A 25,781-nucleotide genomic window follows, 5' to 3' on the forward strand; every position below is an offset into this window, starting at 1 on the left:
AAATTAAATTGTAGTAGATAGTACTTTTACTGCTAAAGAAAGTAAATAGCAGTTTTTACAAATATTTGAAGCAAATAACAAATTTATAAGGTATATAAAAAAAAATTATCAATGAATAATCTATTTACTAGAAGTAAAAAAAAATGATTTATCTAGTAACACATTTTTAACCTGTTAGTTACTTCAGTTATTTACTGTAAAAATACCATTCCTTTCATTCTTAAAAAAAATAAAAAATAAAAAGTTAAGTGGGAGCAATTGGGCCTTAATTTTCTCCTTGTATGGTTAAGTGGAGCTTGAGTAATGAAAAAATAGATCAATATTATTTTAAAATGCATTAATTTAAATTTTATATTTATTTTTTATTAATATCTTTTTCAATCAATTTTCTTCTCAAATAAAAGAGGATGTCAGTATATGGCGTGTTGCATTTAAAGGGCCAAAAAAAAAAAACTATGTTACAACACCCTAGTGACAAAACAAAAATGATAGAAATATTGCAAATAATTAATCACCAAAAAAACTATGATCTAATTTATTGATGGTTAAGAAAATAACCAGATGAGATTGCGTAACAATACATTTTAAGGCATATTTTTAATATATGTCTTCAATTTTCTTAAATTAAAGAAATGTCCATTTCTTAAAAATTCAAAAATCAATAATTTCTGTGATAGAAATCCCTAAATTAGACATAAATTGGTAATTTAATGTTTAATTAATCAATAATTTACCAAAATTAATCAATATTTTACCAAAGTCAATTTGCTTTTGAATGGAATTTTTTTTTAATTGAGAAAAAGTAAGGATATTTACTAAAAGTAGACTTTAAAGAAGGAATATGCACTGCAATTTTTCCCAAATAAATTCAATTAATGAGATTTATTAATTATTGTAGTAAGTAAATATTTTGACTTATTTTTATAAAATATGAGATTTATTAAATATTTTAATTGATTAATATAAGAAGTATGAAACTATTGGAATTAGTAAAAGTGATATTTTTTTCAAGTACCCTTCCAAGTCAGCCATTTCTCCCCAAATCAACTCATATAATTATTACAAATGTATCTTATGATTTATTAAAATGGTATCTCACGATATAGAAAACGTTATTTTGGTATCTTGTAACCAATTTTATTTAGACTTGAAACGTTATTTATACCGTTCTCTTTTTATTTAACTATATAAAATTAGGGAAAAACTGATAATATCATTTATTGATATTTGGACACAATCACACAAAGGTAATATTATTTTCTTTCTTTCTAAATTTGAATCAGTTTAATAAAAAGGATTTTTTCTAGTAGGGCCAGTTTCTGAATGTTTATTAAAATCATATGAGATTAAAAAGTATGCAAAACATAAAGTTTCTAATACAGATTTGACGATTGAAAAGTAAAAAATTACTAGCAGCTTACTTTTTTTGGTCATACTAAAAAACTCTATAAAGGACATTTTAGGTCTAAAAAAATGAGAGTTTCTTGATAGGACTAGAAAAAATAAATTATTAGTAGTTCTCCACTTTTCAACTGTTAAATTTGTATCAGATTCAGTTTGTTCTGCATACTTTTTAAAATTTGATTTGATTTTAACTAAATTCAATAGTAAGAAACTGACACTATCAGTAGAAAGGCCTACCAGAGAAAGTTTCTTAAAAAATAGGTTTCAAGTTATCAAAATAATATTTTCTCAAAATGTGAGTGTATTACTTTGCTATTATAAAACACAAAGAATATCTTCATCATGACAGTAAAAAATACAGATACTAAAATGGTTTTTTCCTTAGTTGTTTCACGTTTTTGGTGTGTTTTTTTTTTTCTCTCTCTCTCTATTTTTTGTTTCACTGGTTTGTGTTTGTCCATTATATCAGTTTGCAGTGAGGGATTGTAATACTCTCCATAGAGACGGGGCCTTGCCCCGAACGGGGTGGGAATGAGAGAAAATAATTAGGAATGGAGACAGAAATGAGGACAAATGTAATTCTAGAGTCTTGATGGAAACGGGGACGAGAGAAGCACTCTGTGTCCTGCTTCCAACTCGATATGCATATATTATATTTTTTAAATGTAAATATGTACATATATCTAATTTTTTAAAATTATTTTTTATTAAAAAAAGAAAAAAAAAAGGTAACTATGTTTTTTTTATGCCTTTATTATTAAGATTTAGCTGGCATATGTTTAGAATTTAGTTCCAAACTTTTGATTTTAGTTTGAATTTATAATAAATTTTTATTTTATTTTTATTTTAAATTACTATAATTTTTAAATGAATAGTTCTATTCGATAAAGAACGAGTGAATATAGAGAGGTCTGCCCATAAAAAATTCTCATATCCGACCCGCCTCTATTTAAAGAGCGCTGGAAACTAAATTGGGGATAATTTAGGAAGAAAGAGAGAAATAGTCCAAGACTTGAGATGAATTAAAATTAATAGGCCAATAGTTTACATAAGTTAATAAATAGGTCAGATTACTGTTTTCGTTCATAACTTGTCTGGTTATGAACCATAACTTGACAAGTTATTGTCCATAACTTGTCTGGATATGAACCATAACTTGACAAGTTTGTCCATAATTTATCTGGTTATGAATCATAACTTGACAAGTTATGACATATTAATTTCTATAACTAAAAATTGACCTATATACTTTCTTAAACTTTTTATATTAGTCTATTTCTTACATATTTTCCGATAATTTATAGAGATGAAGATGGGAAATCATTCCTCAGTACCTACCTCGCCCCCTTGCTAACCACAAATACATTGCAAGTTGAGTTGACAAAAAAAAAAGGAATGTTTTTTTTAATGATTAAGATTAAAGGAAAAAAATTAAGTGGCTTGTAACATTACTATAATTATTACAATGCTTTAGCCGTTTCGTGTACTAACATTTTTGCCCCTAATTTCACAAGAACCCGTAGGGACTTTTAAAAGGAATGGTACTCGATAATGCTTTTTGGCAATCACTAAAAAGTAAAAATTAACACACATGTAACATGCCGACATTCCACTGAAAATATATATCCCTTATTATTATTTGTTTATAAGAATTTATAATATATGTTATGAGACTTTATTATTCTTTTTACGGCATATGTTTACTTATTCATTTTTATTTTAAAATGTTAGTAAAATTGTGTTGGCCTCACATCAATTTAGAATTAAATAATGGGATTTCACTTCTTTAAATTGTCAATCGCGTTAATAAAGTTAAATTACTATCTTAGTTTCTTATTCTAAATTTACTTTCAAAATAGTGGATAGACAAGTAAAGAAAAAGGACAAGAATTGTCCATTCTTAAAAAAAAAAAAAAAAAAAAAAAAAAAATGCAAATCTTTCTCTTCTATTTCTATTTTTTGTGTTTATACATTTTTTTTAGAAAAATTGTTTGTGTTATTCAATTCACTATATTTGAATTTTTTTTTCAACATAAATCACTCTTCCTGAAATGGGGGTTCGTTTGAGTTTTACAAATTGCTTGTTATATGCTTCTTTTGGTGCTGAGCACTTCTTGCTTGTCAATTTGAGTTAGCCAAATGAATTGAAAAATGGGGAAAAGATCTGAACTCATCCAACATCAACCCCTCTCTCTATGGGTACTAGAATAGGCTCTGAAAAGTACAGTCGAGATTAATTTTAACAAATACCTCTTAACAGTGTATAAATTAAAATTTTTACTTTTTATTCTTGATTCATAACTTTTTTAATTAAATAATTATATTGATAAAAAGATATTTATTAAGAATAAAAATAAAAATCCATACATTATCCGTTTTTTCTACCGTTTTTCAATGGACAACAATACAGAGTTTGGGCTAGGTTTCGTTTGACTAGTCCGGTGATTATTGTAAGGGATGGGCTAAGAACTTTATTGATGGTGAGGTAGAATGGGCTCTAGTAAAATGGTGTTAATCTGAGTTAATTGGTTACTGGTTTTGTGTACCAGTACTTTTTATGTATGAATTAAGATTTTTTTTTAAATGTTATATTTGAATATCAAATGTACAAAAATGTATTTTTTTAACTCACCCAATAAAATAAGAGTTAGAGAAATATCACTAGTGGGTGATATTGGATGAAAAATGATAAAATGAGTTGTTTGGTAGAAATGAAAAGAAGAGAGAAAGAAAAATATGGTGGATAAAAGTTGTTGCGATGCTCACTAATTTTTATTTCTTCAACATTAGGTAGAAAACTTAAATCCACTAATTGATGACTAAATAACTTTTTTTTACCCCTATTGTATAGCTAAATAAATATTAAATAATTGATAAAATTGTCATGTAGCCTATTACATTTTTTTTTTCCTTCAATCACGCCAAACAACATAAAAGAAAATCAATTTTTTTTCTTTCATTCACATTTTCTATCTTTTATGTGTTGTCACATTTTCTATCTTTTATGGGACTTCAAAATTGATTGAGGGCTTTTGTTACACACTTCCTTATGAGTGTTTTGACACCAAAATCATGACGATCTAACGATTAGATCATCAAAACCACCCCTTACCTCTTTGGACGGTGACGGCGGCTTCATTTGGCTTCATTTTCAGGCAAACGACAGCGGGACTGTGAAATTGACATATGGGTTTTTCCCAGCGTTCTTCTCTAAGTCCATTGACACTGGCGGTGTCAAAAACGGCAGCCGGGAAAGAGGTGAACGGCGGCGGCGGTGGCGGGAACTCCGGGCACCATGGACGGTGGTGTTCTGGCTAGAATCGAGTTGTGAAAAAGGATGGGTTTTCTTCGTCTCTTCATTCTGAATCCATAGGAACTGGAATCACCTTGATTGGATGTCGGACGAAGGAGATATCACGATCGGAAGCTTTGGTTGTTTTCAAAACTTTGGCCGGCGATTGCGGCTGATTCCGGCAGAGTTGGAGGTCGTGCGACATGTCAACGTGCTCAGCTCCTCAAGATCTTTACAACGAGCCGAGAGTTGTCAAAAACGGACACCGAAATCCTCATCGGGTATTTGGCTGGTGTGGAGAGAGTGAGCGTGGAAGAGAGAGGAAAGGAGAAAAAGGGAAAAATATGGGCTTGGGCTTTCTACACAAATTTGATAATTAAACTTTAAAGTCCAATTTAAATAGAGTATGAAATGACTCATTATTCAAATTCTGAAAAATTAAATACCAACACTTAAAACTGTTCGAGGGATAGCAGTGTCAATTTCAAAACAATTATTTTTAAAAGAGAAAGGTCATTTACGTTATAATTATAACTGATAATCTTTCACTAATCTCATATTAGTTAACACTAACCACCTGATTTAATTAATTAATCTCAATTAATTTAACTGGATGTTACATGTATTTTCTTTCCATTCTCTTTTCTTTTTCTCTTACAAATGGAGTCTTAGAGTGCATGGACTGAATTTTTACCCCTTAGTCTTAATTAATATTCTTTGACTAATATAGTTATTTGACTAAGCATCACCAAACCAACTTTTGTGGGCCAAACATCAAAAGGGTATTACTTACGACAACCTCTAGGACAGAAGCCCCAAAAAGCACTCATTGGTGGAACCGTTACTTTTAATCATTAGATTAATTTTTCAACAGTCGGATCTATACAGGTCTGTATTAAAAATTTATAGCGCGCCACACAAACTGCTCCTACTACAGATTTGACCGTTGAAAAATTAATCCAATAGTCAAAATAGAGTATTTTATCGGTGAATTTTTTTAAGGGGTCTCATTGTAGAGAAAACTTTTTTTGTGTGGATGAAATTATGAAAAATCATTCTTTACTCTTTAGTGCTTGTCCCATATTATCACAGATTCCATCGATCATGTATGCATGTTGTTAGAACGCTATGCAAATCCTCCGATGGTCATTTTACTCATTTCAAAAAAATAAAAAATAAAAAATAAAATCAACTTAAGGGAAACGATGCGAGAATTGACTACCATCATTGAGATTTAATTTATATTTTTTAAGCTTTCTTTAAGATGAGACTCCCTAAAAAATTCATCGGTAGGACACTACATTTTAATTATTAGATTACTTTTTCAATGGTCAGATCTACAGATGAAGCAGTTATGTGTGTCGCGCTATAAATTTTTACTGCAAACTTGCAAAAATGTTAACCTTTAAAAATTCAATCTAACAGTTAAAATAATGTGTTCAATCAATGAATTTTTTTAAATAAGTCTCACCATAAAAGCTCATTTTATTTTAAAGTTAAAAGAAAGGAAATTGTGAAGTTAAAAAAAGGAAAAAAAAAAAACTTGTATCTCACTATATGAGACACAAAAGCTACTATAGGTCATTAGAGGTTTGCCGAATCACCATCCTAGAAAATGAGTAGTTTTCTTAGAACGAAAGATCTGTGAAAGTGCCAACTTTTCAGTGTCTCTTACTATAAATAATTATTGGCCCCAAAGACGAACCCTTTCATGAAACAAACGACATATCCAATGAACTCGGTGCCCATTAGGACAATAATTTGGTTCCTTGAAAAAGGTTTGTTTGCCCATTTGGGTAGTAACATGCGCCCCCCATGAGAGAATGCCTCTTTTTCTTTTTATCTTCAGTACAATTCAAGTGATAGCCACGCCTGGAAGGAGTGACCTAGTGTGAGGAAACACTGGAAATTTTTGATTGGACACCTCTTTTGGGGGACTAAAAAGCATTCGAAATTATGCATTTGTATCTCTGGTTAACTTGTTAAATATGATTTGAACTAATGTGATTATAGAATCCGTAAATGTCAGTTGATGACTTGACGAAAATATGGATCACGTTCTTTATTATTCCACCCGTGGTTTTAGTTATCAAGGTCTCGTTCATTTCACCGATTCGAGTTTTTAATTTTAAGTTTTTACAGTAAAAGGCTCTTAGAAAATGTCACATCTAACTTTTTCTGCTACAGTGAAAAGCTCTCAGAAAATGTCACATCTCAACTCGAATTGAAAACTCGAATCTGCAAAGTGAACAAGGAGTAACTACTGAATTGAGAGCGGGGATGTCAATATAGGCTCCGTTCAATTCACCGATTCGAATTTAAAATTTGAGTTTTGTTATAGTAAAAAGCTCTCAGAAACAGTCACATCTAATTTTTTTGTTATAGTAAAAAACTCACATAAAGTCACATATTAACTCGAATTAAAAATTTGAATCAGTGAACTAAACAGGCCCATAATCTCCCTTTTTGAGTAGCGTTAAAAGAGAGGTTATAAAATTAAAAAGAAAAATGTTACTTTATATTTTGTCTAGCACGATTGGTGGTGAACCAAGAATGGGTTATGGCCTGCCCAAGGCTGAAAAAGGAAGTTATCAGTGGATGTTTGGTTGGAGGATTCAAACTATGATTTGAATCATGGTTCATGGTTCGCTATAGTGTTTTCTCTCATAAAAAATACACGTAAATTAAAAATAATTCTAATCACATGATTCTAATCCATGAACCGAACGTCTCTTATATACTTTTAGAGCTCTTTAAAGGGTGCTTTGCTTAACAAGAGGGTTCCATTGGATGCATGAGAACATAGTTTGTTGCCCCAAGTGAGGCAGTGAGGCAAAAGTTGGCAAAAACGGTTTTTTGGGTTCTGTTGAGCATGAAATGATTGATAGCGGAAATATGTAGTTGGAAGTTGACTGTTGGCTAACTGCCTCGTTTAAGCAATTGTCTCTTGACCAAAAAAAAAAAAAAAGAAAGAAGAAATTGGATAATGTTGTTCTCCATTGAGAAGTGAGAATACTAGTGGAGCATATATAATCTGAATTGATATTTGATAAGAAGATATCAATTTTAGAATCATATGAAAAGTAACCAACTGGCCAAGTAAGCGATACTTTATCCTTTTATTTTATGGTTTGATGTTTATTTCCAACAAAGATTGCGTCTTTTCAATAATTGACGTTGGGAGAATTTTGTGATAGTATCAAAAAATTCATTATCAATATGATTAATTTTAAACCGTTAAATTACATGATAATAAATTTTAACGGTTCAAAACTATATATTACTAATTAGCTATCTTTTCAGACAAATTTGTTATAAAAATTTTCTAACTTTTTTCCGCGGTAATTGTTGCCCATCAAACGAAAGAACACAAACACCCTTTTCCTGCAAACACGTATATTTTTCGTGCCAGATTTACAAAGCTATAAGAAAATTACTTCCTAAGGCACCATTTCCATATAAAGTTGCTAAATACTTGCTACTAGCCGCTTCAATTTCAACATCCTACAAGTGGTTTCCTAGTTTATTCAAAGAAAACGACATTGGAACATTGAACATGGCATAAAAGTCGAATCTAACTGCACTTACCGCGATAAAGACACATTGATATCTTTCTACATTCGGACCCCAAAGACAAAAAAGTATTCTACCACTTTTTTTTTTTAATTTATTTATTGGACCTAACTCAAAAACCAAACTCGAATGCTGCCAAAGAACATGTAGTAGTTCTCTCTCTCTCTCTCTCTCTCTAACATGTAGTTGTAGGATTCTTTAGTATTAGGGTTCAAATAAATTTGACTCGTCTTCATGTGTATGGCTCAAGCCATCTTTCGATCTTAGAATAAGATTCTTATTTTGTTGGTGGATCAAACACTATTGCATTGCAACAATAAAAAAAGTAATTCATTAACAATTAACATGCTTAGGCATCGTTCACTTTACCGATTCGAGTTTAGAATTTGAGTTTTGCTACAGTAAAAAGTTCTCAGAAACAGTCACATCTAACTTTTTTACTACAGTAAAAAACTTTCACATAAAATTACATCTCAACTCGAATCAGTGAAATAAACAGATCCTTAAAGTGCACCCCACATGACGTCCAAAGAAAAATCGGATTGCCCATACAATAGCATTAGCATATGATATAGGCTCGAGCATCGAAGAAGGAAAAAGAATAAAAAATTAAAATACGGAAATGGGTGGTGATTTGCAAAATTTCAAACTTTCATACACCTGTCTCTATTTATAAATAATTATCAATATGCCAAGTTGAACTGCCAAGTTGAAAATGCTTGCAAATTGCTTTGTTAATTGGGGCATGATTGTTGAGTAAAACCGAGCTTAAGGTATATTTAAATATGTGATGCCCTTGTTATGAACAAGACAAACATGATTTTTAAGTACTCTTTAACATTTTACTTGTTCATAAAAGGGTAAAAATAATTTGGCGTGTAATAGAAATGAAAAAAGGGTAAAAACAAAAAAAAAACAAAAAAACAAAAAAATCATCCCCAAAATAAGAACTATATAACACGCCAAATTATTTTGTCCACTTGTAGGTTTAGGATAAATTTTACAGGTCACACATCTAGAAGAATTTGTTAAAGTAACTAAAACATGGTTAGGTTTGATACGCTACGCTTGAAAAGCAGTACTCTTTGGATATTTAATCCTTTGTGGTTATCTTTTGATTTTTTTTTTCTTGGTCGGTGAATGACAATTAAAAATAATTTTCTTTAGGTTAGAAAAAGTCCCTTGATAACTATATCCATCTTTTCACACTAGAGATGAAGATCTCAAATTAAGGATTGGAATTTGCAATCGTGGGGTACAAATCAAATTAAAAGGACGGAACAAATGAAAGAAATCTTTTAGTAAGGTATGGAATAAAAAAACCTTATTGACACCACATTATTTGTAATTGTTGATTACAAATTAAAATAACATTAGAATAAAAAAAAAGTATAAAATATAATGAAAACTTCATAAAAATCTCAGTGGTCCGTATATATCAATGTTAGTAGAATTTTCTTTTAAAGTAAAAATCTGAAGTCTCTATTTTGTTGTCTATCCCACTTAAATATTAGCATCACATTCATATTTTACATAGCAGCTTACTAGTTTTTGTCGACACTCAACAACATGAACTACAGAAAAGCTTGAAAACTATTGTTTGTTGTTATGGCTCATCAAGCACGAGACTTCTCCGATGGTCCCATTCAAGAGATCCGACCTCTTTTTACCTAGGGAGAAAGAAGAAAATAGACCAAGACTTGAAATGAATTAAAATTAATAAGCCAACAGTTTACATAAGTTAATAAATAGGTCAAATTACTATTTTTGTCCATAACTTGTTTTGTTATGAACCATAACTTGACAAGTTATTGTCAATAAAATCACAATTTTTATCTATAACTTGTCTGACTATGAATCATACCTTGACAAGTTTGTCCATAATTTATCTGGTTATGAACTATAACTTGACAAGTTATGGTCTATTAATTTCTATAACTAAAAGTTAACCTATATACTTTCTTAAGCTTTTCATATTGACATATTTTCTACTATTTTTGTTTTACCTATTATTATTTGATGTCATTAACAATGTAACTCTAGTACCTCTTTTAGTAAACCTTCAAAAAAAAAAAAAAAAAAAAAACGCTTTTACTAGTTGACATGGAAATTTTAACACTATTTTGATATTTAATTGAAGGGACAACCGAAGATAGAATAAAATCTGTATTTGAACTCCTTACTAGCACTCTATACTTAAGTTGTTTTTCCTTTTTTTTTTCTTTTTCTTTTTAAACCTTGGATAAATAGTTTGATGCCATATCATCCTATTACAATCACCCCAACTACATGGTTTCCATCCACTATGAACCCAGCACGTGGCTGTCCAGCCACCGTTGATATCATTTGAACTTTTTTTTTTTAAAGCAAGATGTCATTTGTTGAATAGACAAAGAAAGAGAAACAACAAAAAGAAAAACAGTAAAAATGCAAGTGAAATATTTATCGTCTTTTGTGACTGGTAAGGTTGAATCTGGTCCATTCAGACTGAAAGAAAGTTAGGAAAGTGGGCTTATCTTGAGTTATGAAGGGCATGTTAGTTTGGAGTATAATTTAAGTGTAATTTGAGTATAGTTTTCTAATTAAATTTGAGTTATAATTTGAGTTGAAGTTATAACTTGAATAAAGTTGAGTAAAATTAAATAAAATTGAAACTTAAAAGAACGTGAACTTGAATAAAATTATAACTTGAGTTTAAATTTTTTATGAGTTTTGTTACAAAAGAACAACTCTAAAATCTTTTACGGTCATGTTCGTTTCACCAAGTTGAGTTTAAAATTTAAATTTTATTACAGTAAAAAGTTTTCAGAAACAGTCACATCTCACTTTTTTATTACAATAAAAAATTTTCACATAAAGTCACATCTTAATTCAAATTAAAAACTCAAATCAGTGAACTAAACCTCTATCATTAATAGACAAAATCTTCAATAGTTTCAATCCATATTCCAGAAGTAAAGAGAAAAAAAAATTTAGTCAAATTTTATTTTATTATATTTTTTCTGTGGTTTCGTTTAGGAATTAAGTTGTCGATAACCATTATTGAGCCAAAAAAAAAAAAAATTAAAAATAAAAAGTTTTTGATAACCACTGGTCCACTGAGTATTGCTATCACATTATTGGCTCAATGTCGTGATAGGTTAGATCAGAAAATGGAAATCAATAAAAGAGGATATAGTTTGATTTTTTTTGTGTCTAAATTCAAAGCAGTAGTTGCCGAAGACTTGGAGACCATAAAAGTTCTTACCCATATTAGGCATCTTGATAAATTAATAAATAAATTTCCCAGCCAATGAACCAGCAAGTTGCACCAACAACCGTCACATTAAGAACTACATTTATGACATTTTTACAAAAAATAAATAAAAAATTCATGAATTGGAAATATGCTAAATAATATCCTTATCCTTCTTTAACATGGACCCATAGAGGTTGAGAATATGCTTATTTTATATACTTTTTAATTTAATGTGATTTTAATTAAATTTAATAATTAGAAACCGACTCTATCAATAAAGAAACATTATAAAAAAGAAAGTGCTTATTTAGGAAAACATTTCTGCCATGCCATCAACAACAACCACTTTTAAACAATTAAAACCAACCAATAATTAATCAAATAAGGCGGCTTTTACGTTGGAGTAAGTTATTTTACTTTTAATGTTTAATTAATTTTTTAATACTCAAATTGACGTAAGAATAATTTTGTGTGACGCGTCTTAAATTTTTAATAAAAACCTACACATATCTATCCATTAAAAAAAAAACTAATTCAATAATTAAAAACTCTTTCCCACGATAAGGATTCCCATAAAATAAAATGAAGATTTCAAGAGCACGTCGTTTTGTTTTATCGGTCGGCCAAATCCTTTCATTGTCGGAGTAGGTTTTTCAATAGTAGAAACTCGCAGAGAATTTACTCTCAAATTTTTTAACTTTTTATATATTTTTTTTCGTGTAATGAGAATCATTCTAGCATCATCTAGCACTTCACCAAATTCTGACTCAAAACAAAAGAAATCCATCCACTCACAAAAAGCTCAGTGCTCTTCACAGGCAGTGGGCCAGCACCTCATAAGTCACCCCCCACTAAGAAAAAAGGAACCACTACCCATGACCCCAAGAACAAACGGTGTAGAAAGGCTGTGACAAAAACCACAATCACCCTCCAGTAACGCTAAACAAATCTCCGGAAAAAATAATAAAAAAAGAGAAAGATAAGGTAGTTTATTTATAAATTATCTAGGCTTCTAGCCAAGCCAAATAAGTGGGCCCCAAGAGCAGGCTTTTGGACTTTTCACGCGCAACATTAAAAAAATAAAAAATAAAAAAAATAACATTGTCGGTGGAATTCATGGATTTTGGATAGCCTGCGAAGCTACTCTATATTAAGCTTAGATTTATTTACTACTATTATTTTTTTCTTTTCTTAGAATTACAGGCTTTTATTTTATTTTGTTTATTTATTTATTTAATTTTATTTTGCTGGGGAGGTCGCTGGCTGCAACAAAGGGGAAGAGGTAGGCTTTAATTTATCCCCGCCCGTCTGGAAGAGTCCTCGGTCTCCGAATGCTCTCTGATCCTTATTTTTAGAGAGAGAAAGGGAGTCTAGAGAGAGAAAGATAAAGAAATGAACTTTGTTGGCGATTCATACGGAGCAATGGAGGTTCAGTACATCCGTAGGCACCACAGGCACCAGACCAGAGAGAACCAGTGTACCTCCGCCTTGGTCAAGCACATCAAAGCCCCTGTTCAGCTCGTACGTTCTTCTTACTTCTCTCTCTTCTCTTCTCTTCTCTTCTCTTCTCTCTGTACCGTACGATCGCTCTATTTTTTTTTCTTGTTTTTGTGTTTTCGGGCGCTGGAAGTCGTTGATTCATCTGACTTTTTGGAGTTTTGAAATTTTCTTGTTTGACTTTGTTGTTCTCTCGAGATCCGCGGAATTCGGCTCGATTTGGACCGCTTTCTTTTCGTTTCCGCCGTTTTCTTCTATCTAGGTTTTCTTTTTGGTTCAATTTTGGTAGATTTTAGGAAAATTGTACTTGATGGATTTTTTCTTCATCTCACCAACAAAGGTTTTTCGGTTGTCAAAGTCAACGGATTTTCTATTTTGGGTAGGATAATGTGATTTTTGGTAGATATTAGACTAGTTTAATTTGGAAAGCTGATTATGGTAATAATTGGATTAATTCTCATTGTGGTTTTGTTGCTGGTAAAGATGCGAAGAATTGGAAGCAAAAATAGTAACTTTTTTTTTTTCCATGATTTTATGCGTGCTTTATCTAAGATGAGAAGAAAAACATGTCATTTAATCAATTTTTTTTTTAATTTTTTAGCAATGATACTGGGAATTGGAAGTGTTGTGGAGGAGATCTAGAAGAAATTTATGGATTGCCCTTTTTTTCTCAGTTTTGATTCTGTGTTATAAGCAATTTTTTTATAATGCAATTATACTTTTCTCATTAGGTATGGTCACTGGTAAGGAGATTTGATCAACCCCAGAAGTACAAACCCTTTGTTAGCCGGTGCATCGTGAAGGGGGACCTTGGAATTGGGAGTGTTAGAGAAGTCAATGTTAAATCTGGGCTTCCTGCTACGACCAGCACCGAGAGATTGGAGTTTCTCGACGACGAGGAGCACATTCTCGGCGTCAAGATTGTTGGTGGCGATCACAGGCTAAGGGTATTCACTCTCTTCATTTCTTCTTTTTTGTTATTGGTTAGTGCTCTTTTACTAGATTTGAGATTTCCACAATGAACGTAAAGTGCATTTCTGTGATGCTTTAAACATGTGAGGAATGTGCTCGTGAAGATACAGAGTTAACTACAACTTGCAAACTGAAGTCTTCCTGAGAATCTTAGAAACTGTGATTACTTCGGTGATTTGCCCTTTTGCTCTCTGTATCATTAGTAGAAGTTGACATCACATGTATAAATGTGATGTGCAGTGCGAAGGTATGAAAATGACCGAGGTTGGAGGTTCTTGATGAGTGATAGCACCGGGCCTTGAACAATAGCCATGGTCACTCGGCCTTTGTTGGGGCCAAAAGTGCATAGGTTTCTTCAATTAGCTTGTGAGTGCTTCATAATGCTTGAGATGAAGATCTTCTTTGCACTTGTGGCCCAATAAATGGTGATGTGCCTATTGTGTTTCCCCTTAGTGACTGCATTTAGCAGTTTCTAGAATATCTTGCATGATAGATCATCAAAGGATATAATTGAGAACGTTGACTATTGTTGATACTTGATACAACCAAGGGTCGCGTCTCGCTACTAGTAGCTGACGTGATATGCAATATTCTCTTAAATTGTTTCATAACTACTAACAATATGAAATTTGCTGTTGTTCTTCTGTTGAATGTATGAAAACTATCTCCAGTTATTTTTAGTTCTTATTATGTTGTCAGCTGAAAGCATTCCAATCATGTTTCTCAATGCTCCACAAATTGCAGAATTACTCTTCGATTATTACAGTTCATCCTGAGGTTACTGAGGACGGGAGATCAGGAACACTGGTTATTGAATCCTTTGTGGTGGACGTTCCCGATGGAAACACCAAGGACGAGACATGTTACTTTGTTGAGGCCTTGATCAGGTGCAACCTCAAATCTTTGGCTGATGTCTCTGAGAGGATGGCTGTGCAGGACAGGACCGAGCCTATCAACCAATGATGGATCTGGGGGATGACACGGGAGTTAATGACTACAGTTAGGCTTTTTGATCTCAGATGCTGTCTACAGATAGGTAGGATGTCCCTCCACTTTTTAGGAGTTTTTGGCTACACTGCTGGATTATGTCTTCGTCTTGTGGATATCCTTTCACTCTCTTCTCATCTGCTCTGGCGTTGCATATCTCACCGTGAAAAAAAAAGGTTGCTGCTGGGTTCTTACTTATCGTGATGTCCATACGATGGCGAGCTTGTTCACATAGGCTATTTCTTAAGTGAAAATAAGGAGTTCTTATATCACTTACAATATTCATGGCCATGGTGCTACCAACTTTTCTATAACTCTTTATCTGTAAATAGTGTGGTTTATGTGGTACCTGTGGACTGGGGTTTTCATCTTGTGGGTTGCAGGCCAGGAAATATTCAGTGGGAAAACCAGCGCTGCTTTGTGTCGTTTGTTTTGTATATACTGCAATCTTAATAAATTATTTTAATTGCTTTAATTTTGTTCTTCTATTTATATTGGGTTTCTGATTTCTGATGAAAGTCACTTCTTTTTGTAATTTCTCCCTTGAGGGCTTCTTACTTTTGTCCCTTGCTCGTTCTTGCATTGTATATGGTAATGGTGCCGACTCAAGGGTGTCGAGTTTTGATTTAGTCGTAATGTCTCTTTAGTAGCAAATGTAGGAATTTCTATCTACAGAACTAGGACGGATTGTGATGGTTACAAAGAAAGATGCCTCTACATGCCTTATAATCAGTCTTTGCCTCTTTGGCAATGCACCATTCTCTGCCTGCATTTGCCGCTCAGCATTGTGATCCAACTTGTAAAGAAAGAAGGAGATGGACGGTCATGATCAGTGCTATTTGAAGTGAGTGGAGACTGGACGGTATTAGGGAGTCTAATTTTGTCTACTTTTCCCGTCATTGGTTAACATGCTAACTATTTACTTATAGAGAGATTTAGCTCACGCCGCCTCTTTTTCTTGTCTCTTTTCTTATTTCTTCAAGATATCACGTTAATTGATAATATGACCTTTTTATTGATATAATATTTAAATTGACATGTCATTTAAATTTATTTTTTATTATATAATTGGATAAACATGAAATAAAACACGAACAAACGGACACCGGAGCTGAATCCTTAATAGAGTTAGAAACTAATCATAGATTGCACGAGCATAATGTCCATAGGTTGCACGAGACCCTTCCCTTCAAATAGCATTAATCATAGATTGCATAAGCATGACGTTTTCAGCATAAAAAAGTGCAGTTAATGGAACTAGTAAGCGCCATTGCCAAGTGACACGTTCCGCAAAGTAATCGGAACTGACTTGTACCCCCAAAAGCTAAAAAGGAAAAATAAAAAATAAAGGGTGCCTTTAGAATTATTTTTGAAAATATTTTCACATATTTTTTGAGATATAAAAATAAAAACAGTTTATAAATCGTGTTTGTTTAATAAAATTTTTAAAAATAAAAATGAAAATAAAAAATAATGACCGTACTTGGAATTGATCTTTTTTTTTATTTTTCACGTTTTTTGAGAAATAAAAAATGAAAACGTTTTCAAAACGACATTTGTCACAATAAAGACAAAAAATGAAAATGAAAACGATTTTTTGGTTTAGTGTAAAATGAGAGAGAAATGAAAAATGACTTTTAGTCATTTTTTATTTTTTATTTTCTTTTTCTCCTCTCTCAAGCAGAGAAAGAGTCATTAATGAGTTTTTTTATACTGAAAATAATTTCTTGATAAAACTACCAAATGCATTTTCAAGAATATTTTCTGTCTGAAATTGAAAACATTTTCATTTTCATTTTCATACAAAAAATAAAATCATTTTGAAATAAGTTCCAAACGCACCAGGAGAATGATTTTTGTAAAGAAAGTAGACAACCATTGAAAGTTATTTTCCCCTTTCCGTTTTCATTTTCTAGTACTTATTAACAAAATTATATTAAATAATTAATTATTAATTACTAATTATATTATATATTAATTAATAATTAATAAATAGATATACTTAATAACTAATAAATAGATAGTAACTATTTAATTATTAATTAAATATTAATTTATTGCTATTAAATATTTAATTTTATTAATAAAATAATAAATAATATAGTAATTAATTATTTAGTTAAAGATTAATTGTCAAAAATTAATTATATAGCATATTAACAATAAAACAAGTAATAATAGGTTATTAAACAAATAATTAATAATTAATACATCAATCATATGTTAATTATAATCTATTAATTAGTAAATAGTTGATAAATAAAAAATAAATAGTAATTACTCAATTAATAATTAATATTAAATTATAATTATCAATATGTAATATACTAATCAATAATAATTTATAATTTATATTGGTCATGTGATATATCAAATAATAGGTTATTAAATAAATATTAGTAATTAGTTAACTAATTATTTAATTATGTAACTAATAGTTAATAAGTTAAGTAGTAAACGGAATATTAATAAATTATGTATATACTAATTATTTTTCTTAATACACTAATTAATTACTTAAAATCTAATAAATATGAGTACATTACTAGCATAGTAGTTACTTATAATTAATTACTAATTACTATTTTTTACTTATTTAGCATATTAATTTATTATATATAGTTTAATTACTAATGTACTCTCATAATTTATCCATTATTATTATATTATTAATATATTAATTTTTATTTGCTAAATAATTATCAATTATTAATCACTTAATATATTAATTTAAGATTATTAATTACATGTACTCAAAACAAACATAAATATAACCAAACACGATTTTTTTTTTATCATAATCAAATCAATCTCTTGAAAGACCACCAAATGTAATTTCAGAATCGGTTTTAGAATGATTTTCAAAACAATCACTTTCATTTTTGTACCAAAAACAAAACCATTTTGAAAATATTACCAAATGGACTAAAAAAACGTCAAGTTGAAGACGGTAATGGATAAAAGAAGGCCATAAAAACTTTGTAATGGCTCAAATGATTTCAATTTATTTGCTGAATTAACTAATTTCAAAGGCCATAAAAGTTTCTTAATGGCTTATATATATATATATATATTTTTTTTTTTTTGCTGAATTAGGTGGTTTCAATTTTAACCTCCCAATCCCATCCCATCTCTCTCTAACTTGCCCGTGAAAAAGTCCATTGTTTTTGTTAGCCAATATCTTTCTCAGAATGAAAATTCGGTTTCGCATGTAACCATTATTATTATTATTATTGTTGTTATTATTATTATTATTATTTTTGGCAGTTTGAGCTCTGAACAAATTATAAATAGCTTATACCTTCTTCCCTAAGTAGTATGCTCTTTTGTCTCTCCGTTCAGAGAGGCTGTTCAAAATGAAGCTTAAGCTTCTCCTTTCAACTTAGATATTATCACTAACTATCCTTTACTATATTATATGCATGTTTTCAAATTCTTCCTGTACGCGGAAAAAATAAATATTCACAGGCCAATGCAGCTTGTAGAGTCCATAAATACACATTAATTGATTTGGATTAGTTATGATTCAAATACTCGTCCAAAAATGCCATAGCTGGTAAGATGAGGCTTTCCAAGAGCTATTATATAAACAAGTCCTACCAGCAGTCATTGCTTTCCTTCGTTTATATGGTGAAAACGAAGACCGTCTCGGAGGAAAATCTGGCATCTTCTTATCAACGACATGTATTTTGCTGCTTCATGAATTCTTTCTTGCAACCAGAAAGGGCGTCGTGAAGGTTATAGCATCTGGCTGGAGACCTGCATCGCACATTTTGTCAAAAAGAGAAGCCGCCTCTTTTCCGTGGCCAAATATGGCATATTCCAGGAGGCAAGCTTCTTATTACCAATCTTCCTGAAAACTTCACGGACACTTCTGAATTTGCCTGCCTTACAGTACTTGTCAATAAGAGCGGTGGCTATAAATACATCTTCCATAAAGGAGATTCACATACTAATAAGGGGGTGTAAATTAGGCTAAATTAGGATTTGACACTGATAAGAATCAAGAAACGTTAGTGATTAGTTGCTAGTTGCTGACGTGGATGGTTTAGGAATCTTGTTGAGGAAGCATTCTTAGTGATAACTGAATTTAGTTAGTTAGTAGGGGGAGCTATAAATAAGAGGAAGGGCTCGAGAGGTGAGTTAACTTTTTGGTTGCATAGAGTTTAGAGAGGAGAGTGGGTGATCTCTCGAATATCACTTGTGTAGTGCTCTTCTTCCTTGTTGAGTAAACTTCATTAGCAGTTTCGTCCGGAATGGTTGCTAGGAGGACAAAAAGAAAAATGGATGGAAGATTGAAATTTGTCGAGAAAGATGTCAGAGAACTCAAGTCGGACGTCGGAGAACTCAAAGGAGTCGTCGGACAACACTCGAAGGACATCGGAGCAATTAAGGAATACATGAAGAAGCTTACCAGTTGGATAAGGACGGGGAGCAACGCAGGTCCACCGGCGGAACAAGTGTGGGCCTCTACTTCGAATGGTGGCAACATGAGTTCACCGGCAGAACTAGCTAGGGTTTCTGTTTCGAATGAAGGTGGAGGAGGAAAGGGGAAACATGAAATTTGACCTAATATTTTTGAGGAACACAAAGAAAAACTTTAAGTTGGGATATAACTAAGAAAAATTATTTTAATACGAACATATTAGAGAACAAAATGTTGAAAAATAGTTAAGTAGGGACACATTATATGAATGGTATTCATGAAAAAAAGTAGTCGGGAGTGTTGTGGGGTGAAAAATACCTATGCAGCCACAAAAACCAAAGTTGTGAATTCAAATAAGAGAAAATTGGCGAACTTACCATTTGAATCTATTTTTAAAATTTTTATTTTTTACTCTTGATTAATACTTTTTTTGACTAATATAGTTCTTTGACTAAAAGGTACTAATTAAGAGTAAGTGATAAAAATCTAAATCTCATACATTCTAAGGGGTACTTGTCTTTTTTTCCCATTCAATAATCAAATCGAGGAGTAAAAGAAGGTTAGAGATGATAAAAGACTAATCTACCTTTAAAGATAAAAGATAACTACTAACTAAATGATAATAATAATCTAATTAGCCCATGTGTTTTATGATGACTACTCTTAACCATTCAAGTGATCTTACAAGTTCTGATGTACCTATCTATCTTAGAAAATCTCCTTCAAATTCACACCGTCCTTATCAGGAGAACATGAATCAACCCGAGAGGCATTATTACCACTTTCAAGATATAATGGGAAGAGCTTCAAAATCAAATTAATGATCCAACCTCATCAGAATCATGCATCTGGTTCACCAAGGGCAAGCCCATCTTATTATCATTGCACTACTGCTGCTACTCGTTGCCTTCTTGGCATTCTATGTACTCTTCTATTTGAATACTGAAAACCCTAGCACTATAGTAGGCAAATTGTCACATTAAAAATAAACCACTCTAAATCTTTGTATTTCTATTTACTTTATGCGTTTTATTTTACGCCGAAAGCCCTAGGTGACCGGATTTCATTCAAGTGACATTGAATTGTACTCATTGACCCCCAAGTATACAAATTGAGTATAGTGAAATTTCAGACATATAATACACATAACAACATGATCAGCATTTTTGTCAATCAAGAAAATGCAATAAATGCACGCATTAATCACACAAAGAATAGAACTAAGTCGTTGATATATATTAATTAGTATTAACACACAAAAACAATATCTAACAGAGAGTATATTCAAATGCCTATCTCTTAAGTTATTCCATATATAGAAGTACTACAAGCTCTAACCTTGAGAGTTAAGAGATCGCGAGAGTGAACAAATTGACAATAATAACCAAATTTCGTGAGATCAGAGTCGGGAATTACAAAAAGGCCCCAGTAAATTGTATGCCAAGACACGCCTTGTTTACTCCCCGACAAGCACCTCCGGGCTAAAGCTTGGTAATTAGTATAATATGTTGGTCTCAATTGATACAAAATTGCCAAGAATGATTAAAAGCCAGAAGCCTTTGAGGGGGAGTGAACAAGAAGTGTCTTGAAAACTCATATTTCTTAATGAGAGATTTCATCAACAACTCATTGGAAGGTAAGGGAATTAGTTATCATGCTCATAATTTTCAAGGCCTTCATGCTTAGAAAGAGCTATAGATATGTATATATTTATAGGCCCTAAGGATTGAGGTATTTGTTGAGAAAGTGTACATGTAAGTCCACATTTTGGTGTAAGTGCCAAAGGAGAGAGAGGGAGATAGTAGAGAAGAGCATTGGATTAGTCGTTTAAATTTAAAATATATATGGCACTATTGATGATAGCAATACCAGATGTACTAGTTTCTACGATCCTTCTTGAGTCTCTTTCTTTGCGAAAAGACAAGAAATACCACTCAAGGTGGTAAAAGTTATTATTTATGCCACTTTATTAAACAATATATTGTCATTGAGAAAATAAAAGATCACAATAACACAATTATTTAAAATGACAGCATGTGTAATATAGACTTGTACAAAACCATAACAAATCATATACTTTTCTCTTTCTTTTTTTTTAATCTTACCTTTTTTTTTTCAAGACCCAAATTATGGACAAACTCAAAAGGAGTTTTATGCATCTCCAACCTTATTACTTTATAAGGACACATGATTTGTAATCATCTATTAAAACACTATTATATATATATAATATATAGCATGTAATGTTGGCATAATTATCATATATTAATGTACTACCTTACGCTGTTAGATTTTGACACATATAATGATTACATTACAATACAAATAAGTTGTGTACATGCATGAGAGTGTTTCATTACTAGTGGGGTAGTAAACAATAGTCCATAAAAGAAACGTTCAAATTAAGGATCATAGGATCATATATTTATATAAATATATATGCCACATGAATTGTCATCCCAAATTATCATCCTATATATATATATTTGGTTTTAATTATCATCCCATGTATCTACTTTATATATGTACATATATCTAAAAATGTATTTTGCATATTTATTTGCAAAGATAACAATACTAAAATGGCAAAGTCTAGGGTGGCATCGCTGCTTTGCTGCATTGTACACAATTTGCATATCTACCACACCGCCCTTTGGCTTTTCTCTGATTTCTCCCATGCACACCAAAAGAAATTCTTTGGTAACTCCACATATTCTGCCGCATCTCACTTTTTTTTTTTTCACATCTCTTGAAGGACACTCAAAAGTCATTTACAAAAGAAACCAATAATGCCCCTTTAAGTTAGCTTGTAGTTCACATATATTTTTCGCAACCATTTTTATGTATGTGCCATTGCCTTTTTTTTTTTTTTTTTTTTTTTTTTTTTTTTTTTTTTTTTTTTTTAAGGGCATACCTTGCATGGAATACTTCACCTATTATATGCATATATTGGATCAGAACAAGTGAAACTTGCCCTCGACAAAGATTGACATTGTTTAACTTAATTAAACTAATATAAAAATTAATAATGCCGTTTAATTGTCATTGGTTGGTCCAATATTATAGCCCCAGACCTAGACCACACGCCAAAAAAGGGATCTTATATACCTAGGAGCGAAGCAAGAACAAAAAGTTTTTTTTTTAAAAAAAATAAAAATAAAAAAACGAAGAAAAGGACTCAGAGATTTCAAAATCGATATTACTAAAATAAGTATTTAGAGAATCTCCTGCACTTATGCGCTTAAAACTTGGAAGTGGAGCAATGTAAGGCCAAATTAGGAGCATATAGTTAAAATAATGCCGTATTTGATACACAAGGTAATTTTAAAGAGAAGGAAATTACGAAGGAAATTGCAAACAAGAAAAGCTTGGACCGTGAAAATTAATCTGCTCGGAACGATTAGTACTACTTATGAGAGATTTGGAAAAATCAATGAACTTAAATAGTGGGTCGTGTCGATCCATGGCCAGCTGATTTAAATAGTTTTTGAAAGGCACATAAACACAATGAGGAAATAGTGGCTTTTATTTATTTATTTAGTTATTTTAATTACAAACATATATATGTAAGAAAAGTGGTGAGTGCCCGTTGTGATCATGAAGCGTCAACAAGTCCATTATTGTTGCCTATGAGGAATTATAATATCCACATACAAAATCAAATAAAAAGCAAAATGTATTTGTTAGATCAATAGAGGATTTCTCAAATTTGGTACTGACAACCCTTGCCGAAATGAGAAATTGCTGCAAAAGCCTTTCAAATGATCCGGGCACCATAAATAGATTGATCATAAGGCAAAATGCAGTGGAAAGCATGAGACCGAAAAGTCAATACCATGCATTTCGACAATATGTCGACAGTGACGCCGTTTAGAAAAACCATTATGAGATTGACACCCCACCACCATTGTCGTTATAGAGAGTGGTAGTGAAATGCTTGAAAAAATGTTCAACGAGAGCCTTAAAGCAAATAAACACATCGTGAGTGTTAAGACTTTTGTTTAAGCGGATATAACCATACATAGCGAGTAAAATGATCCACAAACACAACCTAATAGTTAAAACCATTATTAAAAATAACAGGAGCCCGCAAAAATAATAAATAACAAGAGAGTTCTAAACACCAGAATAAATTAATCCTTCAACATAATATTATGACTTTTATTGTAATGGCAGTAATCACATAAAAAGTGCGAGGAAAGTGATCATAAACATTAGGAAGAGATTAAATGACTTCCAAATTTTATATACGGATTGACAGAAAACAAAAAAAAAGGCAATTACAAACTTTGAAGTGGGAGTAGGCACAAGCTACTCATAAACGCCATCCTTAATAATCACTCCTTGCAAAGTGTTTTCCTCGTGCGCAGATCCTTGGAAAAGAAAATATTAGAATTTATAAATAGACACATTAATATTAAGACAGAATTGGGACACAAAAATAAAAATTCTCTTCATGTTTGGAATACAAAGAACATCATTTAAAAGAAAAGTTTAGAGAGAAGAAAGTCTGATAGAACGGGTACGAGTGATGGAAAGACCGGTACCATCATCAAAATTGGCAAATTGTATCTTCGAGGATTCAAGTTTTAGTTTGAGTTTTCAGCCATAGGTGCTTGTTGGCGCTTTTCTCACTCTCATTACCATATTAAATTTAGAGGGAGGAATTTTTGTAATGAATAACTTTGGCAAGTTTTCATTGATGAGAATAGGAATTATAATATAGGGTTGTTCAATTTCTACAATTTGTACGATAAAGGAAGTAGTAATTAGAGCAATACAAATCTGATCTTAAAATCGATACACAATAAAAGAGAATATTGATTCTTGATTTTCCTCTATCAATTTGTTCCCTCATTCTTTCTTTGTTCTCTCGTTGTTATTTTCTTCTTGCACAACAAATGAAAAAGGAAAAACTGATCAAACCAGGCTGAAAAAGAGCACAAACCTTTGAATTAACCTTGCCAAGGGTGTATATATATGTAATATCAATATATATATATATATATATATATATATGGGTTACTGGCATGCAGTACTGGATTTGAGTTAGAAAGCTGTTTGGTTGCTCAAAAAGTGTGTTAAAAGTCCTTAACAATTGCTGAGTAGAGTCATAGCTGAACCCGAAAAAGATAATCCATCCAAGCCTTAAGCACACAGCAGTCCAAATTTGTGGGTCATATTTTATGATCATGTTCACGTTTATTTTCTCTCAGATTTCATTTCTTTGTGTTGATTTTTTTTTCTTTTTTTTTTAAATAGTTTCGAGATGGGATGAGTTTTGGTTCATTTAGTCTGACATATATAATCTCATTGCTATGGAGCATACATTATAATATCAATTTTAAAGTTAAGCAATTTGTTCCTCTGAGATAAACTTACAGCAGATATATCTTGGAAATAATTCGTCAGAAACTACGATCAAGGGAAAGAGGATACAATATTGATATTTGAAATAGAAAGAGTACACGAATTATGGCAACAAAAATTAGGAGCTGTAAGTTAACCTGCAGTGAATTCCCTCCGACATAATAGGCTTAATTGTGTCTTCTAAAGAATAAATATTTCCTTTGCTACTGAAAGAGCGTGATAAATAAGCGCTTTATTTACACAACGCTACATAACACCATGTTTTACTAATGTTTAGAAATACGAAAGAAACGGATATATATATATATATATATATATATATGATATTAACGAATTAATTACCCAGGAGAAACCTACACCACCTCTAATATTCTATGCTCGATATTACTAAATAATATTGAGAAAAAGAAGTTCAAAAAAATTGTTAAGAAGAAACAAGATACTGGAATTACTACTTGACATGTTACAAACTGCACACGAGTTCAAGAACTACTCTAATGATGATAATATCAGCTAGAATCATAAGAATTTTTATATTTAATAGATAACCATAAAAAGCCCGTTCATATATATATTTGTATAATATTTGATAGTGGCTTAGTTTGATATTGCTGTTGATTTTAAAAAAATTACTTTTAGCTGTGCTGAAAGAAAAATTAATCGATGTTACAAAAAACAGCTAAGTATTTAGTAAATTATAATTATAGTAGCTGTGCTGCTTTTAAAATCAGTATAATAGCGTTTGGTAAATTATGAGGTTAAATTGTTGTGGATAGTTAAAAATTACGACTATATTATATTATACTATAATATAATATATATTTAATTACAATATAATATATATTTGTTATTATATTTAATATAATAAAAAACTATTATTATATAATTATGATATATAATATAATAATATTATTAAAATAATAACTAAAATAATTAAAAATAACGATTGTATTATATTATACTATAATATAATATATATAATTACAATATAATATATATTTATTATTATATTTAATATAATA

The 25,781-nt window shown here is 31.1% G+C and overlaps 1 protein-coding gene across 1 annotated transcript; it reads left to right on the plus strand.

Moving 5' to 3' along the window:
* The first annotated feature begins 12,682 nt into the window (after nt 1-12,682).
* On the plus strand, nt 12,683-15,438 carry LOC21400582 (abscisic acid receptor PYL9). Its single transcript, XM_024165184.1, has 3 exons — nt 12,683-13,028; nt 13,736-13,951; nt 14,721-15,438. Exons 1-3 carry the CDS (start codon nt 12,900-12,902, stop codon nt 14,937-14,939), a joined length of 564 nt encoding a protein of 187 aa, XP_024020952.1. The 5' UTR covers nt 12,683-12,899; the 3' UTR covers nt 14,940-15,438.
* Nucleotides 15,439-25,781: the final 10,343 nt, after the last annotated feature.

This window comes from Morus notabilis, unplaced genomic scaffold (assembly GCF_000414095.1).
Source record: "Morus notabilis unplaced genomic scaffold, ASM41409v2 Scaffold355, whole genome shotgun sequence".
Classification (NCBI taxonomy): Eukaryota; Viridiplantae; Streptophyta; class Magnoliopsida; order Rosales; family Moraceae; genus Morus; species Morus notabilis.

Coding starts and splice junctions, on each gene's coding strand:
- LOC21400582 (XM_024165184.1), top strand. CDS start 12,900: ATGAACTTTGTTGGCGATTCATACGGAGCAATGGAGGTTCAGTACATC. Junction 13,029..13,735: donor TCAAAGCCCCTGTTCAGCTC/GTACGTTCTTCT, acceptor TTTTCTCATTAG/GTATGGTCACTGGTAAGGAG. Junction 13,952..14,720: donor GTGGCGATCACAGGCTAAGG/GTATTCACTCTC, acceptor CACAAATTGCAG/AATTACTCTTCGATTATTAC.